Source organism: Paralichthys olivaceus, chromosome 9, assembly GCF_024713975.1.
Source record: "Paralichthys olivaceus isolate ysfri-2021 chromosome 9, ASM2471397v2, whole genome shotgun sequence".
Taxonomy (NCBI): Eukaryota; Metazoa; Chordata; class Actinopteri; order Pleuronectiformes; family Paralichthyidae; genus Paralichthys; species Paralichthys olivaceus.
In genome coordinates, this window is record NC_091101.1 from 18,950,237 (window position 1) to 18,967,420 (window position 17,184).

Consider the following 17,184-nt stretch of genomic DNA (forward strand, 5'->3'; position numbering starts at 1 on the left):
CAGTTCTGCTTCTCGCTGCTGAACAATCATCAGCTCATTGACTGTGGTTCACTGCCTCTCTCACAGGACGAGACCATGATGGCCTCCCGTGTGAGGGGGGGGTTCAGGGGCGAGCGCTCGTGTAATCACGATCATTTACATCAACACGAACCGGAGAGAATGTGATATGGTGTTCAAATCAAAATGTTGTTTCACTTAACAACATTCCCGTGCGAGCGATGTCAAAGGAATATCTTACTAAATAGCGCGTAAACTAGCTGCGTCGGTGAGTGGTACATTCCCAGTGGGCTCCTTCACTACAGAGCAGCAGAGGCTTCAGCTAACGGCTAACCGCCATGGCGTCCACCGAGATAGCAAGACAAGCGGTGAGTAGCTTATTCTACCAGGATGTCTTTGTCACCGCCACAACGTGTGTTCTGAAATATTCAACCTCAGTTCAGCGTTTGTTCCAATATAAGATTAAAATGTCGCGTTTCGGCCGATTTTTGTCAGTCGCCACCGGCTCTATCCTGTCGTTCTTCCTCCTGAAACCCAGTGTAACGCAGCTAAGCTAAACCCGCTTCACTCTCTGGATATTACCAAGAATACATCTTATAATACATCTTATAATCTCCTTAAACAGCTGTGAAAATAAACCCCGATGCTAGCCACTCGTAGCTTTTAATGTTAACATGTTACACTCGTTTTCATGGCATCGTATGCTAACGCACGCACATTTCCTGTGTTGGCACCGTTAGCTCGAATGAACCTTTCCAAACTAAACGGTGTGTTCTGTGTGATGAATCCGAACACACGGTTTAGCAGACGAGATAGATGCTCTTGTTTAAAAACGATAAGCTAGAGCCGTCGCTAGGCCCATTCATTCTGAACGCCCCCGTTTCTGCACAGCTATCATTTCCGTTATGTTGCTGCACGTAAGTCCCGTTAACTTAAAGTCGGGCGTTGTCTGATGTGTCCACAATGTAAATGTAAATAATATCAATAGATCCTTGCATCGATCGTGTTGATGTGCCTGCTTTGTGTTGGGTTTGAATTTAAGAAAGGAGGTCATCACACCCAGAGAGAGAGACAGACAGAGAGAGAGAGAGCTCAGAATAGCCAGGTTTTTGCAATGTGATGTCCCCATTGCGGTTCAATGAATCCAAAACCCACAGTGTGTAACTTGGCTGTTAGTGTCTCGAAAAGCAGGACTGGTTTCAGGAATGTTTCGCTTGCAACTGAAAACTAAAACACTTGTTTGTCCAGTCGCATCACACCCCCAGTTTACCAAACACAACCCTCAGCTGTTTAAACCCCAATTTCAACTATCCAAATAATCCACAACTGTTTACCACTATCCGCTTGTCTGACTCCCAAACAGTTTTTCTTCTTCCTCCCTCTCAGTTCTTCACCGCAGAGCAAAGCAACGCAGTGTTATGTTAAGCCACATAATGGTCGGTTGGCTGTTTGAGGGCTCTTGCTTTCGCCATATAATCTAAATTCTTTGCTTTCCTGCACCTCACAATGTAGACGTAGGCTGCAGAAATCAGATCCACAGATATAGAGACGCTCGCTGCCAGCCTCACGCCCACACACACATGCAACAACAGTGCTTTTACACTCTGGTGTTAAGTGTCACTCCAGTCCAGAGATGGGCTGTGTACAAACATTGCAATAGTAGAGTGAATTATTGTGCAATGTGCCAAAAGTAGGTAGTGACGGCTTCAAATCAAAGTGGCAACACAGAAACGGGGGCGCAGGGTATTGTGCAAGTTAATCTAATTTAGTCTTTTTTCTTTGTCATACTTAATGATAAAACTCTTATATTTATTCTCCAAGCTCTTTGTTTTTACAATTATCCAAGCATGAACAGCAACACCTTTCCATATATGTACATGGTTTCTAACTGTCTCGACTGAGCTGCAGCTCAGGAAACAGGAAGTGAGTAAGAGTGCACCTGAAGTCAGTCTAACAATGATGTGGTGGAGATTGTGTCTGGTTGTTTGGTAACATGAAGAACAAGAATCATCAAGAATTCGAGGGAATCCTGTGCATGTTTAAAGCTGTGCATGTTTTCTTAACAGGACATTTTAATCCAGAAGGTGTTCAGAAACTGGTACCAGATGTTACATGTTGTTTCTCTTTGGTTTTCAGGGTGAAGGTGCTCGTGCTGTCCCTCTGGCAGGCCATGTCGGCTTTGACAGCATGCCTGACCAGCTGGTCAACAAGTCTGTCAACCACGGATTCTGCTTCAACATCCTCTGTGTTGGTGAGTGTATCATGCGTGAAATGCTCTCACTCTCTCCCCCGAGGCTAAATGATGACTTATTTGCTTCGATAAAAGTCGGGCTCTCCCTCAAAATACATGGCAGTTTCCTCTGTATTAGAGCTGCTGAGTCTCCTCAGGGCAAGTTACCATGATGAGTAAGATGCTCTGGGTTCAGATGGGAAATGACTAACAGGAATGTCTGCAGGCTTTTATCTAATTTTAGTAGGATATTAGTCAACAGCAGTACTGGTAGCAACATTATCTATTCATTTAAGTATCATTCATGCAGAATAAAAACATTTATGGACACTGATAAATGTTTGCTTGTCTATTTGGTTTGATATATTGATAAAACAAATCACTTGCCAGTTGACATGGTTCACCCAATAAACTGGAAATGCAGTCCAATGAAACAATCCTATAGGTCCAATAAAGTAGAGCTTTCTGGAGGATGTAATGTTCAGTTTAAAGCTGTTGATGTAGTATTCATGAAACTTTTGGAGGCCATATTTTCTAGTTCTTTTCGATTACATTGTGTTAAATCAGACCCATTTTTTATCTTTTGTCCATTTTGATGACAGTGTAGTCACTTGGTGAACCGGGGATTTTCTCGATGGGCTGCTATACAATTTGGGCCGGTGGCTCGATGTGAAAAGAAATAAAACATCAGGCTGTGTTGTAATGATCCACTCATTGTAGCAGCACTGTGTAGCCCACTCTGGTCACCTCCATCACGCCTGTCTCTCTCTCGCTCCTCTTCAGTCCTGCAGCTCTGCCCACACACTTCTGTTTACGTGTTGTTGTCTTTATCATTGTATTAACACAGAGGCAGTTATAGCAGTAAAGTATTGTGTACTTGTTATACATGAATGACAAAGTAAAAAAAACAAAGTTCTGAATGAAAAGCTCAGAAATAATGTAATTCTATAAAATGACAATGGTTCCAGTACAAACACTTGTCAAATTTGACAGTAGACGGAACACAACAGGAAGCTCAGTCTCAGTTTTTTTTGCAGGAAATGGTTGTATAGGTTTTTTTATCTGCCGATGGTTTCCTCAGAAATATACATATGCAAATTTTAATATTCAATGTCTGTGATTAAGATAAAATTCTGTGTTTTGCAGAGGACAGTTTGCATTGTGTACTGTACTAACCTGTGGTTAGAAAGTTAGATGGTTGTTTCTAAGACTGTACCTTCTTGTTTTGTTGTAGTTGTGGACTCTTCCAAGTACAATACTAAAATCCTAATCAAATATCCAATTGATTTTTGTGATGCGGTAGAGGTCTAGTAACATTAACACAATCAGTGTCTCCATTCTGAGATTTTGGTCGGAAATGCCTGGTGGCCATTTTTAGTGGCATGGTTTTGAATCTTCTCCAAGTAAAAAACCTCTCTGCTGTTTTGTGGAAAGACTGAGTCCATTTATTTTTGTATAGGAGTGAAAAGTGGAAAGAAAAAAACATGTTTTTTATTACACAGTCACCACATTATGGTGCCTTACAATCTGAGTTTCTCTAAATTCAAGACAACCATTGGTACCATAGACTGTGATTGGTACTCTATATTGGAAAAAATGGAAGCATAGATGACGTAGGAGACTAACAGCAGCTTATGTTTTAAACAAACAATTGTTTGTTGTTGTGCTTGTATGACTCGTAAGCATATTTCTCACTGCCATACGCACATTACTTGGTTTTTATAATTTGGTTGTGGTCTTAAATTAGAGAGTGAATTAAATGTCACCATTTGTTGTTCCACTGGGCCAAAGCCTGACATTTTCAGACTTTTTGCTTGTTGTCATTTCAGAAGATTTGGATGGAAATGTTACCTAAGAGTATAACTTGTGGTGTCATTTACAATGTGAGCCTTAAGCTACTCCAAATAAGATACTGAGTTCCCTTTTAAGCATGAGTGACTTCTCCACAGTGACTTAAACTGAGCGTAGAAACAGCAAATAAGACCCTTGCTGCATCATTTACTTTTAATTCTGAGGGAAGGATAGGAAATTGGGAACACAGCAAGATATCCTACAAAAACAGGCTAACATGCTGTGAGTGTAGGTCAGGCTGTGATGAATAAAAATAGCTGTTCTTACAGAGGGAGCTCTGTATCTGAGTCATCTGACAGGGAAATTGATGTCAGATTATATCAGCAGATCATTTTTGTGGATTTACACAATGATACAGTATTTTTGAAGCATCTTCAAAATGTTGCACTGAATCTATTCCCACACGCTGCATGTTTCTGTTTTGAGTGTCACTGGTGGCTAATTAAATCATCACATTATGGCTGGTTCAGAAGTATACAAGCTAAAATCATAAACATTTCCATGTATGTGGAAGTAAAAACAGCAGCTAAGTCTGAAGGAAACCATAGATTTCACGTCTTGTAATATAAAAAGCAACTGATGACCAGAGGATGAGATCAGGATGTGTTGGATTCCTGTAACATGATGGGTTTTCTGTCTTTATAGGTGAGACAGGTCTGGGCAAGTCCACCCTGATGGACACGTTGTTCAACACCAAGTTTGAGGGGGAGCCCACTCAGCACAACCAGCCGGGAGTCACGCTCAAGTCCAACACCTACGAACTGCAGGAGAGCAACGTGCGCCTCAAACTCACTGTTGTCAACACTGTTGGCTTTGGAGACCAGATCAATAAAGAAGAAAGGTAAAATCGAGACACATTTTCCAAGCTTCAATGGATTGAAGTGTCTAATCTCAGCAAACTGGTTTCATATTTAGTCTTTGTGAGCAGTGTCACAGGTTGTTGTCAGAAATCCACAGGTGAATGTGGACACAGTGGTCCTGACATAAAGCCAAGTTTGTTCTCCTCAATGTAATTTCTAGCTCTGCTCCTCGGGTAAGCTTAGGGAGAGAATGATATCATGTGAACCACCTCAGTAACTTCTCTATAATGGTAAAGCTGCAGTTGTTTCCAGGTTTCTCACTCCATTCGGTATGAAATTCCCTATACATAGGAAATAACTTCAACTTGTACACAAGCATATACTCATAGTCATGTGAGCTGTGTATACAGAACATCCTGCAGTGTTTCTCTGTGTCCCTGTGTGGGATGGATGGGTGGATACATTTATGAGCTTCTTGTCCTTCATGGGGTCGTATGTCTTTTTTGTAAGATTACTAATTTGGTTATGCAAATTTAAGAATAACAACAAGTACAAATTAAAAATGGTCTATCATCCGTAACATGCAGGCATTGGAAAATGACCTCAATGGCTTTAATGGGAGTGTACTTTAAAAATGTCTCCATCCGCTCTGCTATCACAAGCAAATAATTCATGCCTGACAGATATCTACCTTGACTTATTTAATTTAACCCATAATTTTTCTAATCATGGATGATCACAAATAACTACCACTAAAACCAAAGTGGTTTCAGGATATTTCGCAAATGTAGGACTTTAAAATTTTAAAAGATGCACAATGGATTAACAGATAGAGCTGCATGTCCTCAAAGAATGAGCTGACTGAGTACTGACTGTTTGCTCCACATTTAGATTTGATCAAACAAAATTGACAAAGATGAACCTTTTACAGTGCACAGTGTGTCCCTTTATGTTGTTTGTGCTTAAGTGTAACTGTGATGCTTTGCTCTAATGCAAATTACTTAATAAAACTAGAAGCAGAACCAGACTTGTTCTGATAATATGCTTAAATATTGCTTAGAGTTCTTCCATGTTTTGTCTTCCCTTTTCTGACAGCTACAAGTCCATTGTGGAGTTTATTGATGCACAGTTTGAAGCATATCTACAGGAGGAACTGAAAATCAAGCGCACGTTACACAGCTACCACGACACCCGCATCCACGCATGCCTGTACTTCATCGCTCCCACGGGACACTCGCTCAAATCTCTCGACTTGGTGACCATGAAGAAACTCGATAGCAAGGTGAGATTCACTTTTCTTCATCAAATTAATCTCATCAGTGATTTTTATATCTCAAAGTTGGCAGCAAAAGCTGTATGTAATTGACGTGGAAGCTGCCAAAGGATAATTTATTTAAGGATGATGCACTTTCAGTTGTGCAGAATTTATAAATAGATATGTTTTGAATGACAGTTACTACTTTAAAAAATTATGTTTTAAAATTATTACAATTCCCACAAACATGGACTGATTTGTTGTAGCATGTCATGCATGTACTGTAGGTAAATCCTTTGGCACTGCATTCCTGTTTGAAGCATTTTATCTCTCTACTCTGTTCATGGGTCATAAAACTTTCCAGGGCATCTGCCTGCATGTAAATTGGCAGATGTGTTACTGCGTCGGTGTAGGTCAGCTATGAAATGTAGTCTGCCCAGTGACTGCAACCTCGTTTTTTTTTGTGAGGGCCTTTCCACAGTAGCGGATTTGCATGGACTTCCTGGCTTTTGTACAAAGACCCAGCTCAGTGTTTGCCAGAGCAGCTGTGCCCTCCAGCAAGAGCTCGCAAACAGTGTGATCCTCTGCGTTTACTCACTCACCTCAGGGGGGCGTTCAAACAATACTCTGCTGAAGTGTCCCTGAGCAAGATCCTCTGTAGACTGAGGGATACAGTCCCATGTTTTGGTTCACATGACCCTCAGCATTGCTTCCTGTCAAATAAAGGGGTCCAAACTTGGAGGGGAAATAATTGGGGGTTGTGTCAGTGCCATTATGCTGCCAAAATAATTGTGTGGGAGTGAGTCTCGTTTTTTCAGCCAGAAGTAGTGTATATATGATAATGACTCTGTCTGACCTTTTCCCTCCTCTCTATCTCTGTGTATTTCTTCTTCTGATTGGACTAGATGGATAACGTAGATGCTGTTGAAATAGTTTGAATCTGACTCTTAATGCCATATTTCGAGAGTGTTAAGTAATGTAGAGCAGAAGATGGAAGCCTGCTGTTCCCTTTGTCGCTTGCACAGTGCAAAACTGTGCTTAAGATTGTGTAATTGTCTCTTACACACAAAAGAAGAGCTTACAGAGGAATTAATGGTTTATTTGTTTCTGTGACTAAACCATAGTGTTCTTCATATTGGTGCTACTACTTCTAAGAGAACAGAATTTAATTGTTTTAAAAATACATCAACTCTTTTCTAATTTTAGACGACTGAAATGGGAGTGAGGAAAAGTTGCCACAGACAGGAGCTGATCTATGTTTAGCTGTATTTGAAAGTGTTGTCTACACCTTGTCATTGTTTCATCCCACATTAAATCACTCATCATTTTTCAACTGCAGGTCAATATAATCCCAATCATCGCCAAGTCAGACGCCATCTCCAAGAGCGAGCTGGCCAAGTTCAAACTCAAAATCACCAGTGAGCTGGTCAGCAATGGAGTGCAGATCTACCAGTTCCCTACTGACGATGAGTCTGTGGCAGAGATCAACTCCACCATGAACGTAAGGTTTCTATCTACATCACATGCGTTTTTGCACAGAGATTCTGGGGGGGGGGGGGGCTAGCACAAATAAGCTCAAAAGTATAAATTGGCTAGCTTAATATATTAGGTGAATGTCACTGTGCTTTGAACATTCCACTGAACCTGGTTCAAAAACATTTGTACATTTGAAACATCCTTAAGACTTAATTCACATTTTTCCGTCTTTAGTAAATACACAAGTCCTGCAAAATTCTGTTCAATGTAAATGCTGTTATGCATCACAAGCATAAATAATATGGTATGTAGCGTCTGGACAGGCATCGTCTTTGTCTGCTCACATTGTCAGGAAGCCGCTCCTCGCAGGGTGTGCTCAGAGCAGCACAATCAGTCAGCTCAGTTCCCAGGAAGTCCGTGGTGTGGGAAAGGGCCTGTGTCCACTGACAAATGAGCCAGGACTCACTTGGCTGTTCATGACCTGTCCTTTGTGAAAATGTTTGTGTTCGACTGTTGACCCTCAGCTCTTGTTGTGCAGTCTGACCTCGTTCTACTTTTTCTAGTCAGAGCTAAATATGAAATATATTGGTCTGATTATGTAAATAGAATAACCGTTGTGTCTCAGTGACGTCAACACTGCTCAGGAATGAGCATCTTAAGCTGTGTGTGTAATTTGTTTTCTCATGTGTGAATGAGATCGTTGCAGTAATTATCACTGCAAGTACAGGCACTTTTTTGTGTATACACAGTGATTTATGGAGTGAATTTGAGGTGATTCCACAGACCTCTCAGGTGTTATAGGTTAGGTGCTAAAGCCATTTTCTTTCTTTTCTACAGAGCCATTTGCCGTTTGCAGTGGTGGGGAGCACAGAGGAAGTGAAGATCGGGAACAAGATGGTGAAGGCCCGGCAGTACCCGTGGGGGACGGTGCAGGGTAAGTCTGGGTCACAACACAGGAAATGAGAGTGTGTTCTTTCTCATCAGAGCTGCTCCCTCCCTTCATATTTCTCCTTGGCTCCAACAGCTGCCTAGTTGATAACCAGTTACATAAGCTCATTTAACTGGAGCACTCTCACCATTTCACTGCAACTGAGAGATCCGGCAGGTCTTAGCCCTGAGCTCCTGCAGATTTAGAAGTCTATTCAATTGATCTTCAGATTCTTTTCTTGAATTATAACTCAGTTGATTGGTCTATAAATGCCCACAAAGTCTAACAGTCTAGCACTCAAAGATATTAAAAAGATTTAAAACACAAAAAAGTGGTAACCACAGAATGGTTGACATTATACCATGTACTTTATATAATAAATTGTCTATTTTATTTTCATTGGTTCAGATTTCAGTGTCTAATTGCTGTGTTGACTTCTTATGTAGTTTCTACTGTGTTTACCCAGTGTTAACACGAACACCCTCTGACACCCCTAAAGGTCCACGTTAGCACTTAAACCTCAAAGTCATTGTTTCATTTGAAATTCATTGTGCTGGATTACAGTCAAAACACTGAAAAACACATCACTGTCAATGCTACCTAATGCATTATACTGGACTGTGTAATGTTTCTGCTTGGGGGCTTTATCTGACATTGGGTCCGTTTAACACACACTGACTCTGCATGCATGTGTACTTGCATTATGTCACACAGTGTGTGTGGGAACATGGTGCTGAGCTCAGTCTTATATCAAAACAAATAGAGAAGCCACAGGACATGAACACTACTGCTTTCCTGGTGCTGCTGGTACGAATGGACCTGTGAATTATAAACATCAAATTATCAGTTGTAGCATAATGTAAACGGTCATAGATGCTAGTGTTGCTAGTTCAGATTCTGCTGCTGTATATTCAACCCATGATGATTAGGATACCATCTGATGTGCTGGATAAAACTGTACATGTGTCACTATGATGTCTCCATTACAGTGGAAAATGAGAATCACTGTGACTTCGTCAAACTGCGAGAAATGCTGATCAGAGTGAACATGGAGGACCTGCGAGAGCAGACTCACACACGCCACTATGAACTGTACCGCCGCTGCAAACTGGAGGAGATGGGATTTAAGGACACAGACCCTGACAGCAAGCCCTTCAGGTAGATCACATTTTTCTTTTTTCTTCTCTCTTTCTACCTACACCTGCTTGTTACCCTGTATGACAGCAGGATATATATATATATATATATATATATATATATATATATATATATATATATATATATATATATATATATATATATATATATATATATTTTGTGTGTGCGTGTTCAGAGTAAAAATGAACCAAACATGGGGAATATTACTTGGGAGGTTATCTCCAGGTGATGATCTTTGAAACTGATGATCAAAAGTCGAGGTTAACTAACATTTCTTGTGGTAAACACATTTCCTAACTATCTCCTCAAATTAAACAACAGAGAGACAACCCAAAGCTTATATTGATCTGCAAATTATTTCACATCGTTATAAAAGTGATAAATGACATAATGAAGAAGTCAAAGAAATCAGAAAATTATCTCATGCATTGTTGAAGAATGTGTTTTTGGTGCAATGAATCTTTTAGGAATTTAGAGACAAACTAAAGCTTAATTGTTTTCTTTTTAATTCCCTTTCCTCTGCCAGTCTGCAGGAAACGTATGAAGCTAAGAGGAACGAGTTCATGGGTGAGCTGCAGAAGAAAGAAGAGGAAATGAGGCAAATGTTTGTGCAAAGAGTCAAAGAGAAGGAGGCCGAGCTTAAAGAAGCAGAAAAAGAGGTATCGTTAGTTCACATGGTCTCATCCTATCCTGAAACACCGTTTACTTAATAATGATTAGAAATCTTTGTTTTGTGTCTTGATTATTACAACAGTTATGTTTCCTCTGTCTCTGCCACATAGCTGCATGAGAAGTTTGACCGTCTGAAGAAGCTCCACCAGGATGAGAAGAAGAAACTGGAGGAAAAGAAGAAGTCTCTGGACGACGAACTCAATACGTTCAAACAGAAAAAGACTGCAGCAGAGCTCTTGCTGAATCAAGCTCAGCAGGCAGGGGGCTCCACCACACTCAAGAGGGACAAAGAGAGGAAAAAGTAAGTATTGTTCTCTTCTCCGCTGTGTCTTTATCCTATCACCACAGGCGCAGGAGACCACACTCTGGTTGAATTAGAGTTGGAAAAACATACTTTGAAGCTGGTTAAAACGAGGCTATTGATAATTCACAGACATTTCAGGATGTTGATTTTATGCCAAATTGTTTTGAGCACTGTTCAGAGAGTGGCCTTTCAAGGTCTGATTTTTGGCTTTACATCAGTAAATGGGTAAAGATTGTTTCTAGGCCATTGGGTTCAATGTGTTGTTTATGATACTTTGTCTCTTGTCAGCAAAACATGCAAACTCTTGAAGCTTTTAATTTAAGCGCATTTAAAACAGATATAAGGTAATTCTTCTCTGTGCCAATGTTTTGTTTCTGTCACCACTCCTCAATACACCAGCTGAGATTAATATCATTTCATGCATTAAGCCCCGCTTGGGATTGATTCCCTCTGTATATTAGCTGAGAACATAGTTCCACACAAAGAGAGCTGACCAGAACACAATCCATCAGCAATGAGGAAAAGTTAGAGCAGAGAGGGGGAGTGTGGATATTATGACAAATAGTCCTCTTTCAAATAGCTGAACTGTAGCCAACTGTCAGAAGAGCTTGATGAGTGAGTTCCAGCGTGAAATCATCACTCTGCAATCACATGCTGCTGATGGCTTCAGCAAAGCAAATCATTAAAATTAATACCCCCAACAGATTTGTGTAAACAACTTATTACAACTCTTAATAATTACAAAATGAGCTGATAAATGATGTTCATATTCTCAGATCGCAGTTTGAAATTGTTTATTTCCTCCTGCCCATCACTTCTATTGTTTTCTAAATGACCAATACCCTGGTGTTAATGTATTTATATAATCTCTCCATTTGTTGGTGTTTCTGATCCTGTTTCCTCCAAAAGTTAATGTAAATAGGTTTTACAGAAATCATGACTGTGCAGGAGGTTGCGTGTGTGCGCTTGCGTGTGTGTGCGTGCGTTTGTGAAGTGAAATATATTCAGGTATGCTGACAATGTGCTGCTGATATTGTCGGCCCCTTCATGTTGGTAACAAACTCCTGGTTGTGTGTTTAAGCTGATGTGACTCCGTGCCTGTTAGAAAAGGAAGACGACACTTGCACTGAGAAGGTTCTTGTTGCTTTTATTTTCTTTCCTGTCAGTTTATTTTCCTCACAGCCACTTCTCCTCTGTATGAGCTCTGCCTGGACACTTTCTCTTCCAAAAGAGCCAGCTGCACTTTTGCTTTGTCTGTGGGTCACTGGTGAAAACCGACGAAAAAGGTTTTGCAGAAATATGAAATGAATATTAATAATGTGTTTTTAGCCTTCAGGTTAAAGTCAGTGTTTTCTTCAGTCCCTGGGAGACACGTCATTGATAACTGCTTGTTGTTGTGACTCCTGTGAGTGCATGTGTCACCTATGTTGCCTCCATAATGTTTTCCAGTTAACTCCTCCCACACTTGCTGCATGCTGCATGAGGCACCTTTTCTGGTAAGACTCCCTTCTTGAGTTACACCTCCAAAAAATAGTGTTTAAAATACGAATAAAGTATCATTGATTGGTAAGACAGAATAGATAACAAGATTAATTCATTCTTAAAACAATTGGGACATAAATCTATTGAAACAAATCGTTAGTTACAGCCTGGTTGTGTAAACAAGTACCTTTCTGAAACCCTGAATTCGATTGTAATTCTTTGTTAGCTGTTAAAAATCTAATCTCAATTCACATGCATTATATTTGTTTTTAATGTGGTACAATCTGAGACGTGTTGCAGCAGAGCTACAGTGTTTCAGTTGTATAATATCTGTGTCGATCCTATCCTTGAGCTAGCACTGTTTACCGTCCCCGTGCCAGCCTTTAAATCAACCACTTTATTAGATCCCCAAACAGCCATTTGATGCACTGCCCCATCTGCCTCCCTGAGTCCACAACAGTCTTCCTTTTGTGGCTCTCCCAAGTCCTTCCCCGCCCGTTCCTCCTCGCGCACAAAGAGCCATTCAGGGCCGAACTGAGACTAACAGGTCACACCAGAGCAGCAAACAGCCTCGGGGCTCCATTTCTGTTTATAGAGATGACATGTTTTGTTGATCTCACAGCCATATGACAACCCCCCTCTGCCGCCGCTCCCTCTTGAGTAGATACAAAAGCAAAATCCGCTGAGGGAGATGTTGTTGAGACTCAACCACTGGGGAGGGTAGAAGTGAAGGAGAACATCTGTCTCACAATCTGTAAACTCCTCAAGCAGCTCAAGACTGTAAGAACAGATGAAAACAAGCTGCTGTTTGACGACACTGAGCGGTGGGGACGACAATCAGACTCACTGTTTAAAACTCGGAGGCAGGAAGAAACCTCTTAAAAAGAATCAAAAACCTTTTTAGTCTGACTGAGAGAAATAACTCAAGCTTCCTGTAGCCTCACCTCTGTCCACTCAAACCTTGTGTATCTGCTCACTAATGTCGATGTGATGTCACCGATGTGAAACAGTGTGTGTCGTGTTGATGTTTTAACTTAGAGAAAGCAATAACGGCCCTTCTCTCTCATTTCCAGCGTAGGACCCCTGTAGAAAAAGTGCTCCCTTGTGGCCATCCTGCTGTGAATGAGTTTCCACCCCATCATCCTTTACCGTTCCCCCTCCCCAACCTCACCCACCCCCCCAGTAATTCATCCCTCCACGTGCCTCCCTCCCCTGCTCTGTGGAAGACGCTGGCCATTGCTAACAGATTGACATCACTTGTTTTTGCTGAATGATGCTTGTCTGTTATTTGGTTTGTACAAGCAGTTATTCAGCCTGTCTTTTTACACACGTCGACACATTCCATATTTGTTTTGTATTCAGTGATTCTTTGCATGAAGGAGTGAGCTTTTTTTAATATTAACATACATGACTACTGTTGTGATGGGCAGAAGTGTACTGAGGCTGAAGAGAAACAGGCATCAGACACTGGGACCGTGAAAAAGACAATTAACGACTGATTTGATAAATGAATGTTATTTAAACCTGATGCATCTTCAGCGTAGTGATGCTTGATCATATGAATCTGAAACAGTAAAAACAGTTGCTACTTAATAACTAATTAATAATGATTCACTGTCTGTGGTTGAGTAGTTTGTCACTAGTTTAAAGTTCGCCTGATCAATCAAATCTGATTTTCATGCTGCACACGGTTGTATAGACTCATTTACAAATGTATTTGTATAGCCCATATTCACAAATCACAATTTGTCTCATAGGGCATAACAATGTGCGACATCCTCTGTTCTTAACCCTCAACATAAGTCAGGAAAAAATACCAAAAAACTTAGAAACCTCAGACAGAGCCACATGTGAGGATCCCTCTCCCAGGACAGAAGTGCAACAGATGCCGCGTGTAACTGAACACATCCACAAAATACCAGTATTTACACAATGATTCGTAGAAACCGTTTGTGGCATAATGGCAAAGTGTGTAAATGTTTAAAGTATTAATACATAAGAAAATGTCTGATAGAGAAGGAGAGAGCAGCAGTTTGCATTAGCAGATCTATTTTTCTATTTTGGTTTTCATGTCCCTTTGCTGAAGTTGTTTTACTTCAGCCTGACGCATGAGTAAACGTGAGCCTCATCTCTTTGCCACTTCTCCCAAACCTCATTCATTGTCATGTGGTATGTGCATATTTGTATTAGCTTTCACATTTGCACTTTTCTTTTACACACAAATGTGATGTTATATTAAGTATATATAAATATATATTAATGTTGTCAGTGCAATTGTAACTTTCTTTTTTATTTTAGTTATTATTAAGGCACATTTAAAAAGTCATTCATCTTTTTGTCCACAGTCCTGCAGGGACCAATGTTATTTGTATCAGTGTTGCACATAAAAAAAAATATCTCAAAAGAAAATAAAGGCCAATTTTTCACCAAATGTTACAGCTGTGGCCAGAGTCATTGTGTTTGACACATGTTGCTGTAAATTAGGAGATTACCTGAACCTCGGTGGGTAACGTGTGTTCGCAGTGAGTGAATGTTGATGCCACTAAGCTGTACATTAATGTTTCCTCACAGCTTTGATTAACAACTCAAAATCAATTTCTTTTTGTTCCTCCTCATCCCAACGAATTTAAAATCTTCAGGTATGTTTATTTCTTTTCATTCAGGTCATCTTGATTTTTCTCCAGCTCAAGGTTCATGGCTGCTTTTACTGTCTTGTGAAAAAGAGGATTATCTTGAATTGAAGCCCTCGCTGCATTCACCACTTTGATTTCCATGTGGTCTCAGATCAGACCCTTCCCCCCTGCTTTACCCTCAGCTCACTGTGTCTGGTGTCACTTTCCTTTGCAGTAATCCCTGGCTCTGCACTGAGTAGGTGCTCAACCCTCAAGCTTTGCTGGGGGAACCAGCCTTTCAGTTCTGAGCACCTCAAATGTGACCAGATGCTTTTTGGACCCCCCCCCCCCCGTCCTTCAGGGTTTTCTTAATCATTACCTGCTCTTGCTATAATATGGGTTCATGTGTATTTGTGTATCACTGCTTCTTTAACTTCACCTCAGGTGACCTCAACCTTGCTTTACTGCTTCTGTGTGTGTCCTGTTTTTTGCTGAAACTAACACCTTTTTCCACTTGGGTTGTGATGGAGTGATGTGCACACTTGTTTTATTGTAATATTTGGAAAGCACATAGATTTTGTCTCACTCACATGGATCACATTCAATCAGATACTCATGTGGAATTTGCGCACATCCTACAAAATATGTTCACTGTCTTAAAAAAGTCTGTGGGCACAATATCCTCTTCTTATTCACACTTAATGTGTTGTTTAAATGACTGTACAATCATGGACTTTACTGTCTGATTTTGTGTTTATGATCACTTTTTTTCCTTCCTGATATCTGATGCACTTTTAATCTTTGACCCTGACGTTAATATTCTGCTTTGCCCACCTCTCCTAACGGCCGGCTTTCTTTCTCTTTGTCTCTTCAGCTTCTTTTAATCTGTCTTGGCCACCTGAAGAGGGGATTGCAGCTTCGGCCAGAACTAAGCACCCTTTACCTCTTCCAGTTTTCTCTCGCTGTATCAACCTTTTATATTTTCTCCCCCATCCCATCTTCTTTTGTTAAATATGGCCTTATGTGGACTCTCATGGTATTTCTGACGACCCAATGAAGATCTAGACCGAGGCACGTTGGGAACCGGGCACAGTTTAGTTTAAATATAGTTTATGTCTTAATGTAAATAAAGCAATTCTTGTAGTTCAATTAAGTCACCAGTAGGGGATTTACACATTTACAGGACTGGAGAACTTATGCAATGACCGACACCGTGCACTCACCTTCGTAGGATTCTTAGATTAAAAAGCAAACATTAGAATTAAACGCTACAATGAAACAAGAAAAATGTTCTGCCAGCTTAAAGTACCTAAAATGTGCTTCAAATGGTGAAACACATTATTTCAAATTCAAGTTATCGATTGTTTTATAAATGGGTTTTTTGAGTTGGTCAACAACTTCCTTTTTTTTAGAACTTGAAATTACCTCAAGTGGTAACACAAATTAATGAAGTTATTACAATCTTGTGTTTTTTAACTGTAAGTTTGCAAGTTATATCAACACAATCGATAACTTTGATTTGAAAAATGTAATTCATTTGTGTGACATTAACTGAAGTGATTTAATGTTAGTAAACACATTTTTGAGTGCACTGTAGAACACGCTGGTTAAACAGAAACTCATGGACAGAGGCACTTAATGCACTGATGCATTATGACGTACAGTATAATGAGAAGACGTGTTGTTCTCTCTCATCCAGTCCCGTTAAAAATTAAAATCTCCTGCTTCCAGGTTTTCTGAACATCAAAAGTTAAACACCAGAATTAAATTACAGTCATTTTCATGCAAAAGCCAAAGCAATATTTATACTTAGCACTGCATTTTAAGGTGCCCATGTTTACATGTCACTGTTGAATACCATGGAGATCACATGTCATGGCCTTTAATTACACACTGTGCTTTAATATTCACAGGCCTATCCTATATTTTGCATGCATCTTTTGATTCGGTTACTGCTGTGATCTTTGACCTGCTTGTTTTTATCCCCTAATAACTCAAGTTTTGCAGTTTATTGCAACTTTATTGTTGTTGTTTTTTTTCAAAAAAGGTGCAAATGATTATTGTATATTTTATCTGTCCTCTGATTTCAGCTCCCATTTTGCCAAATATTAGAATAAGATGAAGTCAAACTGAATCCCAGATAGATTGAGTATTAAAAAATACTTCTGCATTTATATAATTTATAAGGATATATTTTGTGTATTGAAGTGGAGACTTGTTGTTTATTACCTATGATCTTTGGACGTGTCTCTGAGTGTAAAGTAACATTTTGGTGTCAGACATTGCCATACATTTTTCTAGTATCAGTCATCACCTCTTGTAGTCAGAAAATCTCCCATACTACAATTTATTCAATATCTTACTTTAGTTTGATTCCATTGATGTACATTTTCAATAAAAAAAATCGGATCCAAACACG

General features: G+C 40.0%; 1 protein-coding gene across 10 annotated transcripts; it reads left to right on the forward strand.

Annotated features, from left to right (window-relative positions):
- Nucleotides 1-211: 211 nt before the first annotated feature.
- On the forward strand, nt 212-17,180 carry septin6 (septin 6). Of its 10 annotated transcripts, none has more exons than XR_002202538.2 (12): nt 212-365; nt 2,134-2,248; nt 4,724-4,919; nt 5,974-6,160; nt 7,473-7,634; nt 8,447-8,543; nt 9,527-9,695; nt 10,222-10,354; nt 10,478-10,668; nt 11,753-11,805; nt 12,121-12,167; nt 13,227-14,584. XR_002202538.2 is itself a non-coding variant. In XM_069532136.1 (11 exons), the coding sequence occupies exons 1-10, from the start codon at nt 336-338 to the stop codon at nt 12,122-12,124; spliced, it is 1,284 nt and encodes a 427-aa protein (XP_069388237.1). In that variant the 5' UTR covers nt 212-335; the 3' UTR covers nt 12,125-12,167; nt 15,640-17,180. The 10 variants fall into 10 exon arrangements, 8 of the variants coding, with proteins under 8 accessions (XP_069388237.1, XP_019938021.1, XP_019938033.1 ...); XR_002202539.2 differs by having other exon boundaries at nt 13,232-14,584; XM_069532136.1 differs by lacking the exons at nt 11,753-11,805; nt 13,227-14,584 and adding an exon at nt 15,640-17,180.
- Nucleotides 17,181-17,184: the final 4 nt, after the last annotated feature.

Bases quoted from the DNA above. Each gene is read 5' to 3' on its own strand.
- septin6 (XM_069532135.1), top strand. From the start codon at position 336: ATGGCGTCCACCGAGATAGCAAGACAAGCG. The intron at 4,920-5,973 runs GTAAAATCGAGA...CTTTTCTGACAG, and splicing joins CAGATCAATAAAGAAGAAAG to CTACAAGTCCATTGTGGAGT. The intron at 9,696-10,221 runs GTAGATCACATT...TTCCTCTGCCAG, and splicing joins CCTGACAGCAAGCCCTTCAG to TCTGCAGGAAACGTATGAAG.